This window comes from Hyla sarda, chromosome 1 (assembly GCF_029499605.1).
Source record: "Hyla sarda isolate aHylSar1 chromosome 1, aHylSar1.hap1, whole genome shotgun sequence".
Taxonomy (NCBI): Eukaryota; Metazoa; Chordata; class Amphibia; order Anura; family Hylidae; genus Hyla; species Hyla sarda.
Genome location: NC_079189.1, coordinates 457,610,305 through 457,629,911, shown reverse-complemented (window position 1 = coordinate 457,629,911; position 19,607 = coordinate 457,610,305). Strand labels below are relative to the sequence as shown.

Sequence of the window (19,607 nt, the reverse complement as noted above, 5' to 3'; positions counted from 1 at the left end):
CCTGAATACAGACTCTCCAGCCTAAGAAGCCATTCAAGTAAAGCAATGCCTTGTGCAAACCCATCCTACGACATTTTTCCTCAGGCCGCCTCACCATTCAGAAATAGAAGAAATCGTTCTTTTACTGACCCACAGAAAGACTCTCAGTTGTCCCACAAGACTTACTCCACCTCGAAAACGTTGCTTGTGCCACTTCGTTCTCAGAAAGCATTTCCAGATGTTCTGAATGGCTTCTATTTACTACTATGGAATCCCTATCGCCAACAGAGACTACAGTTCTCAATGCTGAACTGCATACAATATAATGTTTCTATTGTTTCCCACATAACCAACCCTAGAAAGAACAGTAGAATAATGTGGTGCCTGGAGATTACAGACCATTTCCCTGACACAGTACTTATTAATCTAGCAAGCTGTATATAGCAATCTCTCTGGAGAGGATATTGCTTTATAGAAATTTCTTCACTGTGTGCCTATACAAAGAGCTTTTCTTAGCTAATTAAATGCACATTTTATTATAGTTTACCAGAAGTGGATACTAAAGAAGTTGGTCATAAACATATAAATTTCGGCTAGACATGAAAAGTTTGGCAGAATAAAAATAGGGCACCCTAGCTGAGGCTTAACACCTAGGGAAAAGATGGATCAGGCATGTGCGATTTCAGTCTTTAGAGAGGCAAGTGCTCTCCGAAATTTAGGTAAAAAGAAACTGCTGCCGAAAGATAAACACCTACACATAGTCACACTTACAGGATGGAGGTCCAAGAATAGGGAGTGCTCCTCTTCACTAGGGTGTAAACCGTCCACAGCATTCACAAATACAGGGTCTGCATTGTAAAAATGGGGAAATGACAAGAAGAGAGGGGCATCTAGAGAGAAAAACAAACAAAAAACAGCCTTTTTTTCAAACAGAATACATAGCTATAAAAATATCTCTCCCCCTCCCTCTATCTCTCTCCTGGGTAACTGGTCAGACTATAGAAATCACTTAAAAGCAGCAGTGGCTACATCCAGCACTATTTTGTATGTACCGAAGCTTGTTTTACCCATCAAACAGTGTCTTCATAAATTGAGCAGCTTATATTAAAACTTTCTCCACCATAGTATAATACAATGGGGGAGGAAAAAAAAAATAAAAATAAAAAATAAAAACAGGGATGATCCTTTACTGTGACACTTTTGCATTTGATAACAAAGAGCCTGACCTAGTAATTTTGGGTACAGTAAAAAGGAGGAATGCAGCAGGGTAATTCTATTAGCGACAAGCAAGGTTCTAGTATATATGGAGCCAACAGAACATATACAATTTATTTAACAAAAAAATTTAAAATATAAACTAAGAATGTAAACTAATACAACTGGTAATGGCCGACATCAACGATCTCAACCCCTGTTCCATACAGCATCGCAGGAATGCGGCTGTTCTAATGGATGATCCTGCGGCAATCCTATCAGCTAAGATGGTGGGTGCAGGGCCCCTCACCTGTCTCCACCACTCTCCCAGTATCTTCTTCTCTGGTCTGCCTTCCAGCAGACCAGAGAAGATCACTGATAATATTGATCGGTGCTATGCATATGCGTAGTACTGAGTAGTATTAGCAATCTAAGGATTGCTATAAATAGTCACCTATGGGGAACATGCGTTTACATTTTTTTTTTTTTAAATGCTAAGGACGCAGGGCGTACAGGTAGGCTCTTTCGTCTGGTAGTTAAGGACGCAGGGTGTACCTGTACGCCCTTGGTCCAGTAACCAGAGTTGAAAGCATGCTCACAAGCTGAGCACGCTTCAAAACCTGGTGGGTCCCAACTGCTATCAGCAGCCAGGACCCAGGGTTAATGCCGGGCATCACCGATCGAACCGATACCCGGCATTAACCTTTTAGAAGCCACAATCAAAGTTGATCGAATCATCTAAAATGATAGTGAAACGATCCCGGCAATGTAATCGCGATGTCCCGATCAGCTGAGAGGACGGCGGGAGGGCCCTTACCTGCCTCCTCTCCATCCATGCTGGAGCACTGATAACACTAATCAATTCTATGCTATGGCATAACATTAAACAGTGTATGCATTCAAAAGATGAAAGAAAGAAGTTAATGAATATGGCCCTTCCCTAAGAAAAGTTTGAATTTCTTCCTTTTTCCAAATAAAATAAAGTGATCAATATTAAAAACAAACATATGTGGTATCGCTGCGTGCGTAAATGTCCAAAAAAAATTAAATAAAAAGTCCTATCAACACAAAAATGGTTAAAATCTACAGACCACACAGTGCACAAGAATGAGCCCTCCAATAGCCCGGTATGCAGAAAAATAAAATAAAAAAGTTCTAGATGACCATTTTAAACATACTAATTTTGTGGAATGTAGTACATTTTTTTTTTTTCTTTCTTTAAGAAGTAAAATAAAAATCGAACCTACATAAAATTAGGTATCATTGTACCTGCATGGACCTACAGAATAAACATAAGGTGTCCTTTTAACAGATAGGTGCACTGTGTAGAAACGGAATCCCCCAAAACTTACAAAATTGCGTTTTTTTTTTTAGGGGGGGGGGGGGGGGGGGTTGGTTTATTTAGCCCCACAAATATTTTTTAATTTCGCAACAGATTATGTTATAAATTAAGTGAAGTCATTACCAAGTACAATTGGTGACGCAAAAAACAAGCCCTTATATGGGTCTGTAGGTGCAAAATTGAAACAGTTAGGCTAGGTTCAGACTACGGAATTTACGCCTGCAATTCCGCTTGCTAAAATGCATAGTGTAGTGAATGGGTTTCCGTTCACAAATTCCGCTTCACAAGTGTGAATTTGTGAACGGAAAATCCGCTTTGAAATTTCCGCCTGAAGAATGGCGTTGCTCTTCAGGCGGAAATCCGCGCGGAACACATTGCAGTCCATTGGAGACTGCAGTGTCCGCGCGGTCCTAGCGCCGACCGCACTCGTAATCAGATATTCCGTAGTCTGAACCTAGCCTTAGGATTTTTAGAAGGGGGGGTGGGGGGGGGGGGGTTTAGGAAAAAAAAAAAAAGAAAGTGCAAAAATGAAAATTGGCAGGGTACTTTAGGGGTTAAATAAAAAACACATTTTTTTTTTTTTTTTTTAATATATTAATAAAAGGCCATTAAAAAGTCACACACACGAAAATAGGAATCTATAAAAACTACAGATCCCGGTGCAAAAATTTGTCATACAGCCCCGTATACGGAAAAATTTAGTTCTACGTGGCCAAAAATATGGCAATTTTAAACATACTTATTTTGTAAATTAAGTGATTGGTGGGGTGCCAATACCAAGTACCCCTGATTAACAGCTGTTTGGTGCCCGCAACATACAGTGAAAGGAGCCAGAAGTATTTGCCACCATGAAGTGACTGGACCCAGTTACTGCAATGCCACCTCTACACATACAGTAAATAGAGCCAACTGCTTTCAAACCAAATCACTGTATTGCAGCCGCTAGGCAACTGATTATTGAGGTGTCGGGACCTCATCCAGAATCAGTTTATTGCCTAACCGGAGGCTAGACCATCTTTCATATTAGCCAGGAAAACCCATTTGAGGCTCTATACAATGTTAAAGTTGTAGAGAGCCTATGGCAGCACAAGAAGGTCACCATGAACCATACACATGCTATGTATGTAAATTTAGTAAACCCAGACAGTGTAGGATAAAAGATTTACAAATACGTACTTAACCGACAGGAACTAACGTTCATCACTCCAGATGCAACACACGGGCAAAACCCCTCATTTGGAGGATAGTCTGACCCATTGGCAAAAAGATAACTTGGAGCAGTGTATCGGTAGGTTGGTATACCACGATAGGATTCCTCTTTTTCATACACCAAACTCAAGGATCTGCAAGAAGTACAAAATAATCAGAAAGTTAAAACTTCATAGCATGTTTCTAATCCTTTCAGATCTTTGTTGGCATTGTGGTAGAGGGTGGGCCATTTATAAGGATACACCTTAATAAAATGGGAATGGTTGGTGACATCAACTTCCTGTTTGTGGCACATTAGTATATGGGAGGGGGGGGAACTTTTCAAGATGGGTGGTGAAGTTGGCCATATTGAATCCAACTTTTGTTTTTTCAATAGAAAGAGGGTCATGTGACACATCAAACTTATTGGGAATTTCCCAAGAAAAACCATGATGTCCTTGGTATTAACGTAACTTTATTCTTTCACGAGTTATTTACAAGTTTATGACCAGTTATAGAATGTTTTCAATGTGCTGTCCATTGTTGGATTCATGGATCAATGCAACCCTCTTCTCCCACTCTTCACACACTGATAGCAACACCGCAGGAGAAAGGCTTCCAGTATCCGTAGTTTCAGGTGCTGCACATCTCGTATCTTCACAGCATATAGACAATGGCCTTCAGATGACCGCAAAGATAAAAGCCTAAGGGGGTCCGATCGGGAGACCTTGGGGGCCATTCAACTGGCCCACGACGACCAATCCACTTTACAGGAAACGGTTCATCTAGGAATGCTCGGACCCGACACCCATAATGTGGTGGTGCACCATCTTGCTGGAAAAACTCAGGGAACGTGCCAGCTTCAGTGCATAAAGAGGGAAACACATCATCATGTAGCAATTTCGCATATCCAGTGGCCTTGAGGTTTCCATTGATGAAGAATGGCCCCACTATCTTTGTACCCCATATACCACACCATTCCATCAATTTTTGTGTTCCAACAGTTTTGGAGGGATCTATCCAATGTGGGTTAGTGTCAGACCAATAGCGGTGGTTTTGTTTGTTAACTTCACCATTCACATAAAAGTTTGCCTCATCACTGAACAAAATCTTCTGCATAAATTGAGGGCCCTGTTCCAATTTTTGTTTTGCCCATTCTGCAGCACCTGAAACTACAGATACTGGAAGCCCGTGCTAGCATTTCTCCTGCGGTGTTGCTATAAGTGTGTGAAGAGTGGGAGAATAGGGTTGCATTGACAATCCAACACAATGGGCAGCACATTAAATGAGTGTTCCAGGAAAAAACCTTTTTTATATATATCAACTGGCTCCAGAAAGTTAAACAGATTTGTAAATTACTTCTATTAAAAAATCTTAATCCTTTCAGTACTTATGAGCATCTGAAGTTAAGGTTGTTCTTTTCTGATGACACGTGTCTCGAGAACTGCCCAGTTTAGAAGCAAATTCCCATAGCAAACCTCTTCTAAACTGGGCGGTTCCCGAGACACGTGTCAGAGATTAGACAGAAAAGAACAACCTAAACTTCAGAAGCTCATAAGTACTGAAAGGATTAAGATTTTTTAACAGAAGTAATTTACAAATCTGTTTAACTTTCTGGAGCCAGTTGATATATAAACACAAGTTTTTTCCTGGATAACCCCTTTGAACACATTTTATAAGTGGTCAGAAACTTGTAAATAACTCATGAAAGAATAAAGTTACGTTAAAACCAAGCACCTCATTGTTTTTCTTGTGAAATTCCCAATAAGTTTGATGTGTCACATGACCCTCTTTCTATTGAAAAAACAAAAGTTGGATTCAATATGGCCAACTTCACCACCCATCTTGAAAAGTCCCCCCCCCCCCCCCCCTCACATATTCTAATGTGCCACAAACAGGAAGTTAATATTACCAACCATTCCCATTTTATTAAGGTGTATCCTTATAAATGGCCCACCCTGTACATTTTCCTACAATTACCAAAAGATCTTCTCTAAAATTCTTTACTTCAGCTTATGAAAAAGCTATAGGGAGCTAACAGACTGCCTTCACATTTCTATGTCCAGTAAGAGCTTATTTTCAGTGTCAATTTATACACTGTCAGTTTCAAGGCCAAGAGAAGTAGATAACAGCTTGTATTAAGGAACTGTTGCTTTCTTACCTGCAAGCATCTGGGCTGTAAAATTCTAAAGGCTGGGATGGTGTCCGAAATGGGGGCCACATCTGACCAGCCGTTCCATTAATCATATTGGCCTCCTCAGAATTCCAGAAAGTAACCTAGAATTATAGATAATAGCTATGTAAAAATATGTACAATATCAGTCCAACTGTATATAGAATTGTTTAAAATATATTGGGCTGAGCCCTACGATACATTTTATAGAGCAAGAAAAAGGGCATTCTAGAGTGTTTGTCATGCAATTCAATTACTACAATCAAAAACACACACCCAACAAAATTTCATCAGTATAAACATACACAAGAAATGGTGAGAAGGATTAAGAAAGAAAAAAAAAATACACAATATTATTTATGTTGATAAATTGATTGTATCGTACATGCCCTCCAGCAGTACCTGTATGTGTGTGTGTGTGTGTGATATAGAGATTATAATAATATAATATATATATATTTTTTATTTTTTTATTTTTTTTTTTATCATGTGTTTTTTTGCCCATTTGTATGAGTGGGTAAAGGAAAATTAGCCAAATTTAAGAGACAGGTCTGAAGTGAGTAATAAACTCTATACAGTGTTGCAAAAATATTTTTATATTATACAGGCAGCATGAAATAAGTTATTTAGCAGAGAAATGCAGTTACTTGACATGCTGTACATGTAGATAAAAATTATACACTTCACTACCTCTTTGAGCCCATTCCACGTTTCGACCATTTGGACCTTGCTGATATCGTTTACCCCAGTGTCCACTGTAAAAACACCCGAGTTTGAATTATTGAACTGTACAAACAAACAAAAAAATATATATATTGTTACAAGACAATTGGGCATGGACAGTTTAAGAAAAACATTTTAGATCATGGTTTCATTAAAAAAAATAAAAAATAAAAACTTTGCTTACATCTGCAAACAATCCAAACTTTCCTTTAAAGGGTAAAGCATTAGGAACAATCGTAGCTACAAAATCCAGGAATGGGTCACTATAGCCCCATAATATTTCATTTACTGTACGGTTCATAAATGCCCCTTGTTCGAATCCTATAAATGCAGCATTAAGGATAAATCTAACAAAAGATGACCTATCCTTCGTCATCATTGAAGAAATCTATGAGGAAAAAAAAAATATATATATATAAGACAACATGCCAGGACAGATCACTTGACAGAAGCTTTATATAAAACGACAGTGAAATCTGCTCACCACCACTTACTCAACACAAAGCCCAATCCCATACATACACACATTATATATATATTTCGGGATTCCTCCCTTTATCAAGTCCAAAGCAAATCTAAGCTCACAAGTAGAAGACACAGGTTACAAATGTGCAGGGGTTAAAGGACATCTGCAGTGCTCATACAAAAAAAAAAAAAAAAAAAAAAAAAAAAGTTTATCTCATCTGATAGCTCTTTCAAAGACCTTTCCATTTGTCAAATTTGGCCCAGCCATTCTCTTGTAATTGCCACCTGTAGCAGTAAGCAGCCATGTCATAGAGACTACATTTCCCATGACTCCCTGCACCAGCTTCCTGTTAGCTGCTGCTCTCTCCCCCTCCTCTCTCTTCCTCCCCCTCCCCCCCTGGGAAAATTATAATAAAGTGACACCCACAGCTCCTTCCCTTGTGGTTATCTCCTCCCATCCTCCCCCTCCCAGCCCTCTCCACCCTCACCACATGTACTGATAGGCTGTGGCCCCTACTGTGCGCTCAGCCAATCAGGGCTGAGCGCATAATAACATTATGAATATTTATAAGATGGGAGGAGAGGGGCTGGCACGACGAGCAGCAGGGGGAGTGAAGCAATCTCCCGGCGCATTATAGGTATTTGTGACGTAGCGTCAACCAAGATGGCAGCTCCATAGAGAATAATAGGTCAACGCTACGCGCATTAGGGGACCAGGAGATGACTTCCGGTGGCGGCATAGCGGAGAAACGGGACCAGCCAGGTAATGGATCCCATTTAGAAACTTATATAACTTGTGATATTATTACATTTGGGCCCTAATTTGCTAGCGCTGCAGTTGTCCTTTAAGACAATAGATTTGGAGAATTCACACTAAGATGGGCCATAAATTGTCCTGTTATGGACAATTTATGGCCCATCTTAGTGTGAATTCTCCACATCTATTGTCTTAACCCCTGCATATTTGTGAGATGTAACCTGTGTCTTCTGCTTGTGAGCTTAGATTTGCTTTAGACTTGATAAAGGGAGGAATCCTGAAAGCTTGTCTCTACAAAATTCTGTTAGTCCAATAAAAAGGTATTACAAGATACTGCAACATTTTTTGATTTGCATCACTGGACTAATACGGCTACTCAAATTTACACATACATACATACATACACACACACACACACACACACACACACACACACACACACACACAATGGCGCAGCACTTCGAATAAGGTGCAAATTTAAAATGTGGTTTAGAACCTTATCCAAAGTGCTGCACCATTGTGTATTTAAGTGGATTGTGATTGGATCTGGGATGGCACCCACTGGATGAGTAGTGCTGAAATAAGTTTGCTGGATAGATAGAGAGATATAGGCTCTGCATTCAGGTTGAAGGAATACACGTTACCAGAACTATAATATTTGGGATACATATAGTATCATTTTCACTGCCAATAGACTTTTCCCGATCAAAGTGAAGGGTCCTCAGTTCCACAAACGATACGGTTCCATTTTCATGAAATGTTATATTTGTCTTCTGTTTGCGCTCTCTGTAAAAAAGGAAGAATTTGAACTTTAGACCGTGAAATTTACAAGAACTAAATAAATTTAAAAAAATAAAAATAAAAAAAGGGGAGGAGATTCAAACTTATTAGGGGAGGAGTTAAAAAAAAAATATTTTTTAAACCCCTTAAAGGGGTACTCCGATGCTAAGACATCTTATCCCCTATCCAAAGGATAGGGGATATGATGCCTGATTACGGGGGTCTCGCCCCCCCCCACCGCGATCTTCCACGCCGCACCCACGTGTTCGCTCCGGGTCTGATTACTGGCGATCATGTGGACAGAGCATAGTGACGCCCCATGTGAAGTCACGCTCTGCCCCCTCAATGCAAGCCTATGGGAGGGGGCGTGACAGTTGTCACGCCCCTCCAATAGACTTGCATTGAGGGAGCGGAGCATGATGTCACACGGGGTGAAGCTGTGATGTCACTATGCTCCACCCTTGTGGTCGAGATGGACTAAGCCTGAGGACCTACAGCGGTTCCAGAAGCCGCTAAAGGTGGATGCTGCATGGTAGATCCCCGGGGGTCCCCAGCAGTGGGACCCCGGCGATCTGACATCTTATCCCCTATCCTTTGGCTAGGGGAGTACCCCTTTAAGGACCAAGCCCATTTTGGCTTTGAGGACCAGGCCAATTTTATTTTTGCATTTTCATAGTTTCCTCCTTAGTCTCCTAAAAATCGTAACTTTTATATTGCTTGTTTTTTGCGCAACCAGATATCCTTGGTAATGACATCACTCATTTTACCATAAAATGTATGGCGCAACCAAAAAAATACTATATGTGGGGAAATTAAAAAGAAAACCGCAATTTAACAAATTTTGGAAGGTTTAGTTTTCACGCCGTACAATTTACGGTAAAAATGACATGTTCTTTATTTTGTGGGTCATTACGATTAAAATTACACCCATGATTACATACTTTTCTATTGTTGTGCTTCCCAAAAAATATAAATAAAGAAACTTATTAACCAAATTGGTATGTTTAAAATAATTCTATTTTGATGACCTAGACCTTTTTCCGTATAAGCGGCGGTATGAGGGCTAATTTTTTGCGCTGTGATCTGTACTTTTTATTGATACCACATATGTGTATATAAAACTCAATTTTCAAATTTTTTTTTTATTTTTTTTATTCATACTTAAAAAAAAAAAAAATGAAAAAAAAATAAAAATATATATATATTTTGCACTTTTTATTACGTTCATGCCGCTCACCATACGGGATCAACAACACTATATGTTATCGGTCATCTTCTGCTCTAGTCTACTTGATCTCAGACCAAAGCAGAAGACCTGTAGAAGGTGGTAGAGGCAGGTGAGGGGACCTCAGTGCGCCGTTCTGGATGATCTGATTCCCTGCTGCGGAGGATCCAATCATCCATATTTCTGAACGCACTCCTGCAGATGTCGTGATCTGTATTGATCACAGCATCAGAGGGGTTAATGGCAGACATCCGCGCGATCGCGGCCATTAACAGCAGGTCCCTGGCTGCGATCAGCAGCCGGGTCCAGCCGCGCATGACCCGAGCATCGCTCCGATGCTCGCCGTCACGTACAGGACGCAAGTGTACGTCCTGGTGAGCTAACTACTGCCGCACCAGGACGTACATTTACATCCTTTGTCGTTAAGGGGTTAAATAGCCCTCACAGGGCACTATTACATCCAATCTTTAGCTTGCATACACTGAGCAATGCTGCTCCACAGCACAGCACTTATCAGTGTTATTGACCCACCATGGCTTCTTGGAACAATTGGGCAATGATTGGACATTGAGGAGGAAGGTAAGAGACCTCCCACTGTCATCTAAGCTGATCAGGACCTCGCAATTTTGCCAGGGGTGCCCGATCAGCTACACTCAGCTACCAGCATGTAAATATTCCCGTTTTAGACACCACAATCAAGTTTGATCGCAGCGTCTTAGGGGTTAATGCCAGTCATTAGCCTGATCGGTGATGTTCAGCATTAGACGCGGGTCCTGGTTGTTGATAGCAAGTGGGACCCACCGGGTATGAAGTGCGCTAAGCTGCCGAGCGTGCTTCATATCCAAAAAGCGGGCACAGGATGTACATATACCTTCTGCGTCCTTAAAGGGGTACTCCAGTGGAAAAACATTTTTTTAATCAACTCGTGCCAGAAAGTTAGAAGTAATTTACAAATCTGTATTAAAACAAAAAAAAAAAAAAAAAAAAAAAAAAAAAAACACAATCCTAATCCTTCCAGTACTTATTAGCTGCTGAATACTACAGAGGAAATAATTTTCTTTTTGGAACACAGTGCTCTCTGCTGACATCTCTGGACAGTTCTTAAAATGGACAGAGGCGTCAGCAGAGAGCACTGTGGTCATGGTGTCAGCAGAGAGCACTGTGATCATGGTGTCAGCAGAGAGCACTGTGTTCCAAAAAGAATATAATTTCCTCTGTAGTATTCAGCAGCTAATAAGTAGTGGAAGGATTAAGATTTTTTAATAGAAGTAATTTACAAATATGTTTAACTTTCTGCCACCAGTTAAAAAAAAAAAAAAAAAAAAAGTTTTCCACCGAAGTACCCCTTTAAGGAGGTTAAAGCGTGAACATACTATTTGTTAAATGTGTATTAGTGTCCTAGTGCACATCCATTAAACACAGTGGTGCAATGGTCTTATGCAAAAACTTCCGTACCTATAAACATAAGGCCCACGTTCTTCAAGTCTTGGCTTCTCTCCCAGTAAAACTTCTTTAGGGTTCACAACGTTAAAAAGATAGATCGACATAAAGAAAGGCACTGGGAGATCCCTCCACATTTCATAAGCAAAGCCACTACTGGGGTCTATACGGACATTCTGTAAAAGCAAAAAAAAAAAAATAATAATAATCACTTCAGTTACATGCAAGGAAAGGTTGGTGGGGTTTTTAAATGGCTGTGACTATATGCATTCAGAACCGACAGGTTTGTCAGAGATTAGAAAACATTGCTGCTTTCTTCCAAAAGAAGCGCCACACCTGTCCACAAGATGTGTATTGCTGTGTAGCTACATCCTCTTTACACTGAGATGCATTGCCAGACAACCCATATCCCATTTACAGGTTGGGTTTTTTAAGCAACACGTGATAGCCTGAAAGCCTAATCTCTTTAAGCCATAGTCCAACTATCTGATTTATATTCTAAAAAAAAAAGGCTTCAAGCAAAGGATGAAAAGGCATCATCATTTTTATTAACTGAACTTCTAGGGCAGATAAGCTGCATAACAATATCTTACATTAGAAAAATTGGTTTATGTCGGCCTCAATTGTTTGTAGCTTCGCATCAAAATAGTGTGACATTAGCAACTTTTCTGCCTAGATCAGGTGTATTACAATGCTACTTTGGGGCCACGTTTCAGATCCTTCCACAGGTGTTCAATAGGATTTACATTAGAGCTCATAGAAAGTCACTTCAGACTAGTCCAATGGTCTTCTTTTAGACATTCACGGTTGTTTTAGCTGTGTTTTGGGTAATTCTAGTATTGGAGGACCTGTGATTAAGACCAACCTTTCTGACATTGGGCAGCACGTTTACCTCCACAATGCCTTCACAGTCTTGATGTTTCATAGTACCCTGTACAGATTAGACACCCTGTGTAAGATGCATCAAAGCAGCCCAAAAACATAACACAGCCTCCATGCATCACAGCACATACATACAGTGTTCTGCTCTTCATTTTTGCTTCTGTGAATCTAATTCTTTAGACTGATGAGACAAAAACTGAAGCTTTCTGGCAAGTAACATCAGCTGTATGTTCACAGGTGCAAAAAACACTACTAGCTACTGTAAAGCATGGCGGAGGCTCGATTGTGTGGTCATTGGTCCTCTAACAAATCAATTACCCAAAACACAGCTAAAACCACCCAAGAATGGCTAAAAAGCAGAACATTGACCTATTCTGAAGTGACTTCTGAGTCCTGATCATAATCCTATTGAACATCTGAGGAAGGAGCTAAAACCTGTAGTCTGGAGGAGGCACCTTCACACCTGGAGCAGTATGTTATGAGGAGTGGGCCCAGATACCTGAGTGCAAATGTGTCATTTTGGCTAGGTTTCTCACTTTGTTTTTTGTTAAAAACGCCAATAAAAATGCCCATTCTGCCGCATGGCTTTTTTTTTGTTAAAAACGCTGCAGCCAGATGTTAGCTGCAAGTCAATAGGAAAGTGCAAAATGCCATATCCACACGGAGTTTCAAGAGTTTATTTTTTTTTTTTTTCAATCCTTTTGGAATTTTTCAGCAATTTTTGGCTCCTTGGCAGTTTATTAAAAACGACCTCCTGTTGAGACTTTGGCTCTTGTTTGTTTTTTCAGGAAAATCTTGGCATTTTCCTCCCATAGAAGTCTATGGGAGTGAAAGAAACAAGAAAAATGCCATGTGGGTTTTAACTTTGGTGTTTTTGCCGGTGGTAGCGATGGGGGGGGGGGGGGGGGATTTGTATTTAAACAATTTATATTACATTTTTAAACAGGGATCCCTCTCTCCTCAAAACAAAAATGGCACAGATAAAAAAAACAAAAAGATCATGGCACAAAAAAGGAGTCCTTATATAAAAATAAATAAATAAAAAAAGATAGGTCAGAAGAGGACATTTTGGTGCAAAAAGTTAGAACTTTCTCAACAGAAGTAAAATCAAACCTATATAAGTTGGGTATCCATTTAATCGTTCAGAATAAAAGATCAGGTGATTTTTACCGAAAAGGGCATTGCGTAGAATCAGAAGCCCCCAAAATTATAAAATGGCGTGTTTTTTTAAAATATTTTTCATTTTTGCCCCACAAATATTTTTTCCTGGTTTTGTCGTAGATTTTGTGGTGAAATGATTGATGAAATTACAAAGTAAAATTGGTGGAGCAAAAAACAAGACCTCATATGGGTCTGTAGGTGGAAAATTTTAAGTGTTATGATTTTTAGAAGGCGAGGAGAAAAAAAAAAAAAAGTGCAAATATGAAAACAATTCGGTCCTTAAAAAGGAGAACTACGGAATATAAAAATTGTCCCCCATACTGCCGAATAGATAGAGAGATAGAGAGATAGAGAGATAGAGATATATATATATATATATATATATATATATATATATATATATATATATATATATATATATATATATATATATATATATATATATATATATATATATATATATATATATATATATATATACTTCCGGTAACCGGCTCCGGTCTCCGCCGTGATCCTCTTCCTGGTTTCTGGTGGTTGGCGAGTCATACTGCGCTCAGCCAATCACCGGCCGCAGTGAAGTCCCGACTCGGCCAGCGATAGGCTGAGCGGCAGTGTGAGAACGCTTCAGGACACAATTCTTCACTACGCCGGCACCTGCTGCCGGGGCCGAAAACGTCACACTGCCGCTCAGCCTATCGCCGGCCGAGTCAGGACTTCACTGCAGCCGGTGATTGGCAGTGCAGTATGACTCTCAGACCACCAGCAACCAGGAAGAGGATCGTGGCGGAGAAGGTTAACAGAGGCCCAAGGGGAGCGTAGGAAGGTATATACATAATACATTATTTTTTTTACTGCCAGCAGTATGGGGGACAATTTATATTCTGGAGTTCTCCTTTTAAGGGGTTAAAATCATGTGAATGTTAAATGTCTTGCCATTTCTAAATCAGAATATTGTAGAAATCTAAGGCATTTGTATTTATTACAAACTATCAGTATCACACACACACACACACTGCTTATCAAGCATTCTGCAAGGTCAAAGGGGAGGTGTATTTTACGATTGGGAAACTCAAACATCTACAAATTTAGATACTTTGAACAGGAGCCCAGTCTTTTCACTGAAGTGAAATGTACTAAAATGAACAGATGAGATAACACAGGAGGATAAGAAGGTGGGGTGAGTTTGTAGAACTCAAACTACATTAGAATGCAAATCATTACATTCAAGAAATTTTTTTTCTCTTCAAAAAAAAAAAAAAAAAAAAAAAAACAAACACCACACACACACCTTATTCACAGCATACAGGGATAGTCCCTAGTGGGGATTTAAGTACTGTTCTTTAAAGTGGCAGTGTGTACGCCAGAGGGCACACAGAAACCCCATTCTCATGACTGGTGTGGGTCCCAGTGTTCATAGCCCCACTGATCACTTACCCCCCTAATCCGGAGGATCGGTGATTGTTTTTTCTTTCAATAAAATCCTTTTATACCGCCAGAAATTGTACCAGCTTCATGCCAGAATGTCAGTTATTTTTCTGTACCAGGCTAAGTTTTTTTTTTAAACAAAAAAAAACAAGAAAACACACCAGTGCAATTTTCATTTGTGTGGAAATTGCATTTTTTTGGCACCTTGCCAGTTTATCCAGCCTTTCCAAGTTGGATTTTTTATTTTACTTTTTGGCTGACTCCAGAGAAAATGGCTGCTTTTCCTCTTCCTGGGAACAGCCCCTTTTTCACAGATGAAAAAAGCCAAAGAAAAAACCAAATGCAAAAAAACATACAGCCTCACACAATAGAAAGGTATACAAAAACCCCTGATGAGCAAGACTTCAGGAAGGCAGTACAAAAAAGGTTAACAGAAGTGAAGATGCTGGTCAGAACACCATCCATATTCCTTTCATAGTAATGGTTTTCCCTAATGAGCTCTAGATTCTGATCCAGCATATGTGGGATATGATGGAACATGTCTGGTTCATAGAGGCTTCACCTCACAACTTACAGGATCTGCTATTCATTGTGATGTCAGATACCTCTTATGAGGTCTTGTGGGGTCCATGCATTATTGCCGTTTTGGGAGCACAATATTAGGCAGCTGGCTCTAGTGTTATAACTGATCTGTGTAAATACAATATGATAATACATACAAATTAAAAGTGCTGTAGGGGTTTCTAGCATTTTTCAGTTTAAAGGATAGACATGAAAAGGAGAGAAAAAAAAAATAATAAAAAGGTAAACTGACCTGCAGGCTTCAAAAACCAAAACTAGAGCATGGGGGATGGGATATCAACTCACATTCCTTTCTGTGAGCACTCAAAAGCCTAATAACTACAAAATCTATGACTAACAGAAAGTGGAGTAAAAAGAACATATTAGAGAACAGTCTGTGGGGCAACCTGGTGATATTTTTCTTAGGGTGAGTGACACATTGTACAGCATATAGGTACAATATTTTCACATATCAATATTGTATTTAATAACATACTAAAAAGATTTCGTTTTGAAAAGGGTATAGCAGCATTTTTTTACCTGTCTCTCTAGAAGTACTGAAAACATTTAGTACAGTGCTCAAGATAAAGGCAGTAATTGCCAGCAACAAGCATAGGAGCGGAGTGCCTAAAATGCCATTGGTAGGAGCCAGGTGTCAGGCCATAGTCATAAAAGGACCAATTACAGAAGCAGGTTATCATTTACAAACTTGGCATGTTTAACAAAGACTTAGCATGCATAATGGTGAAACCGCCCTACCTGCAGTGCTCCACCCTCAGCTCACACCCTTGTGTGACACACACACACACTAAATTAACTCCAAACAGAAAGCTCAAACATGGGTCCTCTTAAACATGTTTATGCTTTTTATTTAAGAACATCTGTATAGAAACACAGGCAGGAGGACCCCCCAAGAGGCAAGACTCTCCTCATGCTGACTGGGTAATAAAGCAGCAAATACCTGAGTACTCCACATATAAAATGTACTATATAGTGGGATAAACAGTGTACTACTATACAGTGACAGTCACAAGCTCCAAAAAACAATATATTTATTTTGTGATAAAAACATTCAGTAAAGTTGCCACATTTTGGACCCAAAGTCCTTAGTCATGGCTGTAATGCCAGTAAAGCACACATATCGTAGGAAAAATTAAAGGGGTATTCCAGGGAAAAAAATATTTATATATATTTATTAAATATAATAAAATATAAATATCTCTCAACTGGCTCCAGAAAAACAGATTTGTAACTTCCTTCAATTAAAAAAAATCTTAATCCTTTCAGTACTTATGAGCTTCTGAAGTTAAGGTTGTTCTTTTCTAAACCCTCTCTGATGACACCTGTCTCGGGAAATGCCTAGTTTAGAAGAGGTTTGCTATAGGGATTTGCTTCTAAACTGGGCGTTTCCCGAGGCAGGTGTCAGACAGGATTTAGACAGAAAAGAACAACCTTAACTTCAGAAGCTCATAAGTACTGAAAGGATTAAGATTTTTTTAATAGAATTTACAAATCTGTTTAACTTTCTGGAGCCAGTTGATAAAAAAATAAAAAAAAAATAAAAGTTTTCCTGGAATACCCCTTTAAGCATCCAAACAGGCCTCGCCCTCTATGGTGAAATCTCACTGAATCGCGAGCATTTTTTTCCCCACTGACTACAATAAAAGGAAGTAAATTTCACTACCTATGTATTTTATGGTACACTGCAGATGTTCAGTTCCACTAAATGCTTTATACATGTGCATGCAATGCGAAAGGATTGAATCTGTAACAAAACCAGTGATTCTGAAGTGAAACAAGTTAGGGGGGGGGGGGGGGGGGAAAGCACTGAAGGTACATGACTGTTTTAAAAGTAGTCTGGGGAAAAAGGATCAAAGGATAGGGGATAAGTTTTAGATCGCGTGGAGGGTCTGAGCATTGGGACCCCCCGCGATCTTCTGCACAGGGTCCCAGCAGTTGGCTGGAAGGGGGCGTGCAGACTCTCGCATGGAGCGCCGCCCGACACGCCCCTCCATGTAGATACATTGGGGGGGGGGGGGGGCGCCGACCGTGGCTTACTGCGGAGTCAGACGTCTGCTTCCTGCAAACTGCCCCCCCCGATCTATAACTTATGTCATTAAAAGAGTAGTCTGGTGAGAGAGAGATACATTGGGGGGGGGGGGGGGGGGCGCCGACCGTGGCTTACTGCGGGGTCAGACGTCTGCTTCCTGCAAACTGCCCCCCCGATCTATAACTTATGTCATTAAAAGAGTAGTCTGGTGAGAGAGAGAGGAGAAAAAAAAAAAAAAAAAACAGTATAGGGCATTAGTGGCAGTGAAAAGTACTAGTGCACTGACTATCACCTTGGATAATGAATTGTTAGTGTAACTATCACTAGTCCTATAGTTATACAGTGATCTACAGTTTTGTAGAAACCATTTGGTCCTTATGAGTATTTCCATAAAATACACTGTGGAAAAAGTCTACACTTTCTACTGAAATGTTTTTTTTTTAAGTTAAAGAATTAAGTGCTTAACTGTTATCTAAAATTTCAACATGCCAAAGATTTCACAAGATATTAGAGCACCAGCCAACATTAGCAAACAAGACCCTGAAACATATGACAGATTACTGCTAAATTTTCTCAGGTCAAAGACAAAAATTAATATTGCAAGCACAAGCAAAAATGTCTAAAATAGATTCGTTGAATGGCAATTAAATATACCCCCCGCCCTTTACACGCACCTTGAAGAGGCATATTTAGCTGGTCAGTTTGTTCACTACTTTGATCCATTAAAATAGGAAAAAGTAAACTAAGTCTCAAGTGTGTATTATGAACAAAGGATTCAAGAAAATCCCATATATATCAGTGTTGCAGAGTAAGAAATTTACATTATCATTCTGACTGTTAAAGATACCATATACTGTATACCTCTTTAAAGAGCCCACCAGCTCTTTAGATACCCCTCAGTTCAAAATCCAGACAGTGCTGTAGCTCAGACCACTACCAGTGAGGCCAACAGAAGAAATTCATGCAGAATGAATAATGCATTACTCCCAGCTGGTAGACACAAGTATGTGTTAATAATGGAGTACAGTACTTAACCACAGTTCTATTCCATTTTATACATCAGACACTATCTGCATCTAACAGAACCATAGAGGTAGATAACCTACAAGTACATACCCTGTAGTACCCCATTAGGCTGCACACAGACTACAAGTGCGGAGCATATACTGAATACAGTCCAGGTGGGTACTACTGGATTGACCCACATGCCATCTGGTGGCTACATGACTTCGCACTGGTTATGAAGCTTTTGTCAGCATTATGAAGTTAGTTTTGTACATTAGCAGAAGAGGAAGTGTGGTGGATCTTGTGTTTTTCAGCATGACAAAATCCCAGGGTCTGTAACCTTTAGTCTCAACTTGTGTTTTTTATTTATTGAAAACAATCTTATGCCGTTTTATTGTTCACTGTTTCCAACGATTTTTTTTCAGTGGAGTAAATAAAATATGAAGAGAGCAATTCAGCAGATGGCATTACCATGACTATGATCTACTACTAGCTATCATACATAAGAGCAGGGCGAGCGATAATCCAAAATTATAGTTCTGTTTATAGAAGCCAGATTATAGCTGCCAGCATTCAGATAAACTTCTAAACAGAGGCTGTGACAGGAAGTTTTGCTACATACAATACTTCCACTAGCAATAACGTTACAGGAGCTTTTAGGAAAAAATAAAAATTGCAAAACAAAAAATGAGAGAAGTAGAGTGATGTACACTGCACATGTAAGAAGCTATAACGGTATGAACAGCAGACATGTACCACATATTCCCATCCGATAAACCACGAGACATGTGTGTACACTGCTCAAAAAAAATAAGGGTTGAAGGGCTTGAGAAAGCGCCAGATCGGTCACCCGGTATCCAGCTATCTCCCCTGCCCAATACCATCCGCCGCTGTTGGTGCCATCCTGACCGAACCAGGACACAGCGGACGTTCACACGACTGCAGTACCGAGGAGGAGAGTGCTCCATTCTTCTCTGAACTTTGATATATTACCTGTGAATCTCTTAAAGAAAGAATAGTGTAGAAAAGATCAAATTGATCTAGAAATGGTTGGCAACACCTTGGCAGTCTATTGTACATTTGGAGAAGTCATTTATAAGAAACATGTTGGCAAGCACCCATGTCTATTGCATTGTAGAAGGCATTCAGGATAGGCCATTTTAAATGGAAATCCCTTCATAGACAGGATTTGTATCTAAAAACTACGGAAAGGGGCATATAGTTTGCCAGCCCAGGGTCCATAGTACTGTAACTCTG

The 19,607-nt window shown here is 39.8% G+C and overlaps 1 protein-coding gene across 3 annotated transcripts in view; it reads right to left on the bottom strand.

The window, feature by feature from the left end:
* Positions 1-19,607, bottom strand: part of SCARB1 (scavenger receptor class B member 1) — a 60,503-nt gene that overhangs the window by 19,980 nt on the left and 20,916 nt on the right. For all 3 annotated transcript variants that reach the window (XM_056533901.1, XM_056533883.1, XM_056533891.1), the window contains exons 2-8: positions 11,282-11,442; positions 8,466-8,607; positions 6,784-6,987; positions 6,567-6,662; positions 5,865-5,980; positions 3,692-3,858; positions 751-869 (exon numbers count right to left, since the gene is read on the bottom strand). In XM_056533901.1, coding sequence (XP_056389876.1) covers positions 751-869; positions 3,692-3,858; positions 5,865-5,980; positions 6,567-6,662; positions 6,784-6,987; positions 8,466-8,607; positions 11,282-11,403 — 966 coding nt within the window. In that variant the 5' untranslated portion in view covers positions 11,404-11,442. The remainder of the gene's footprint in view (positions 1-750; positions 870-3,691; positions 3,859-5,864; positions 5,981-6,566; positions 6,663-6,783; positions 6,988-8,465; positions 8,608-11,281; positions 11,443-19,607) is intronic.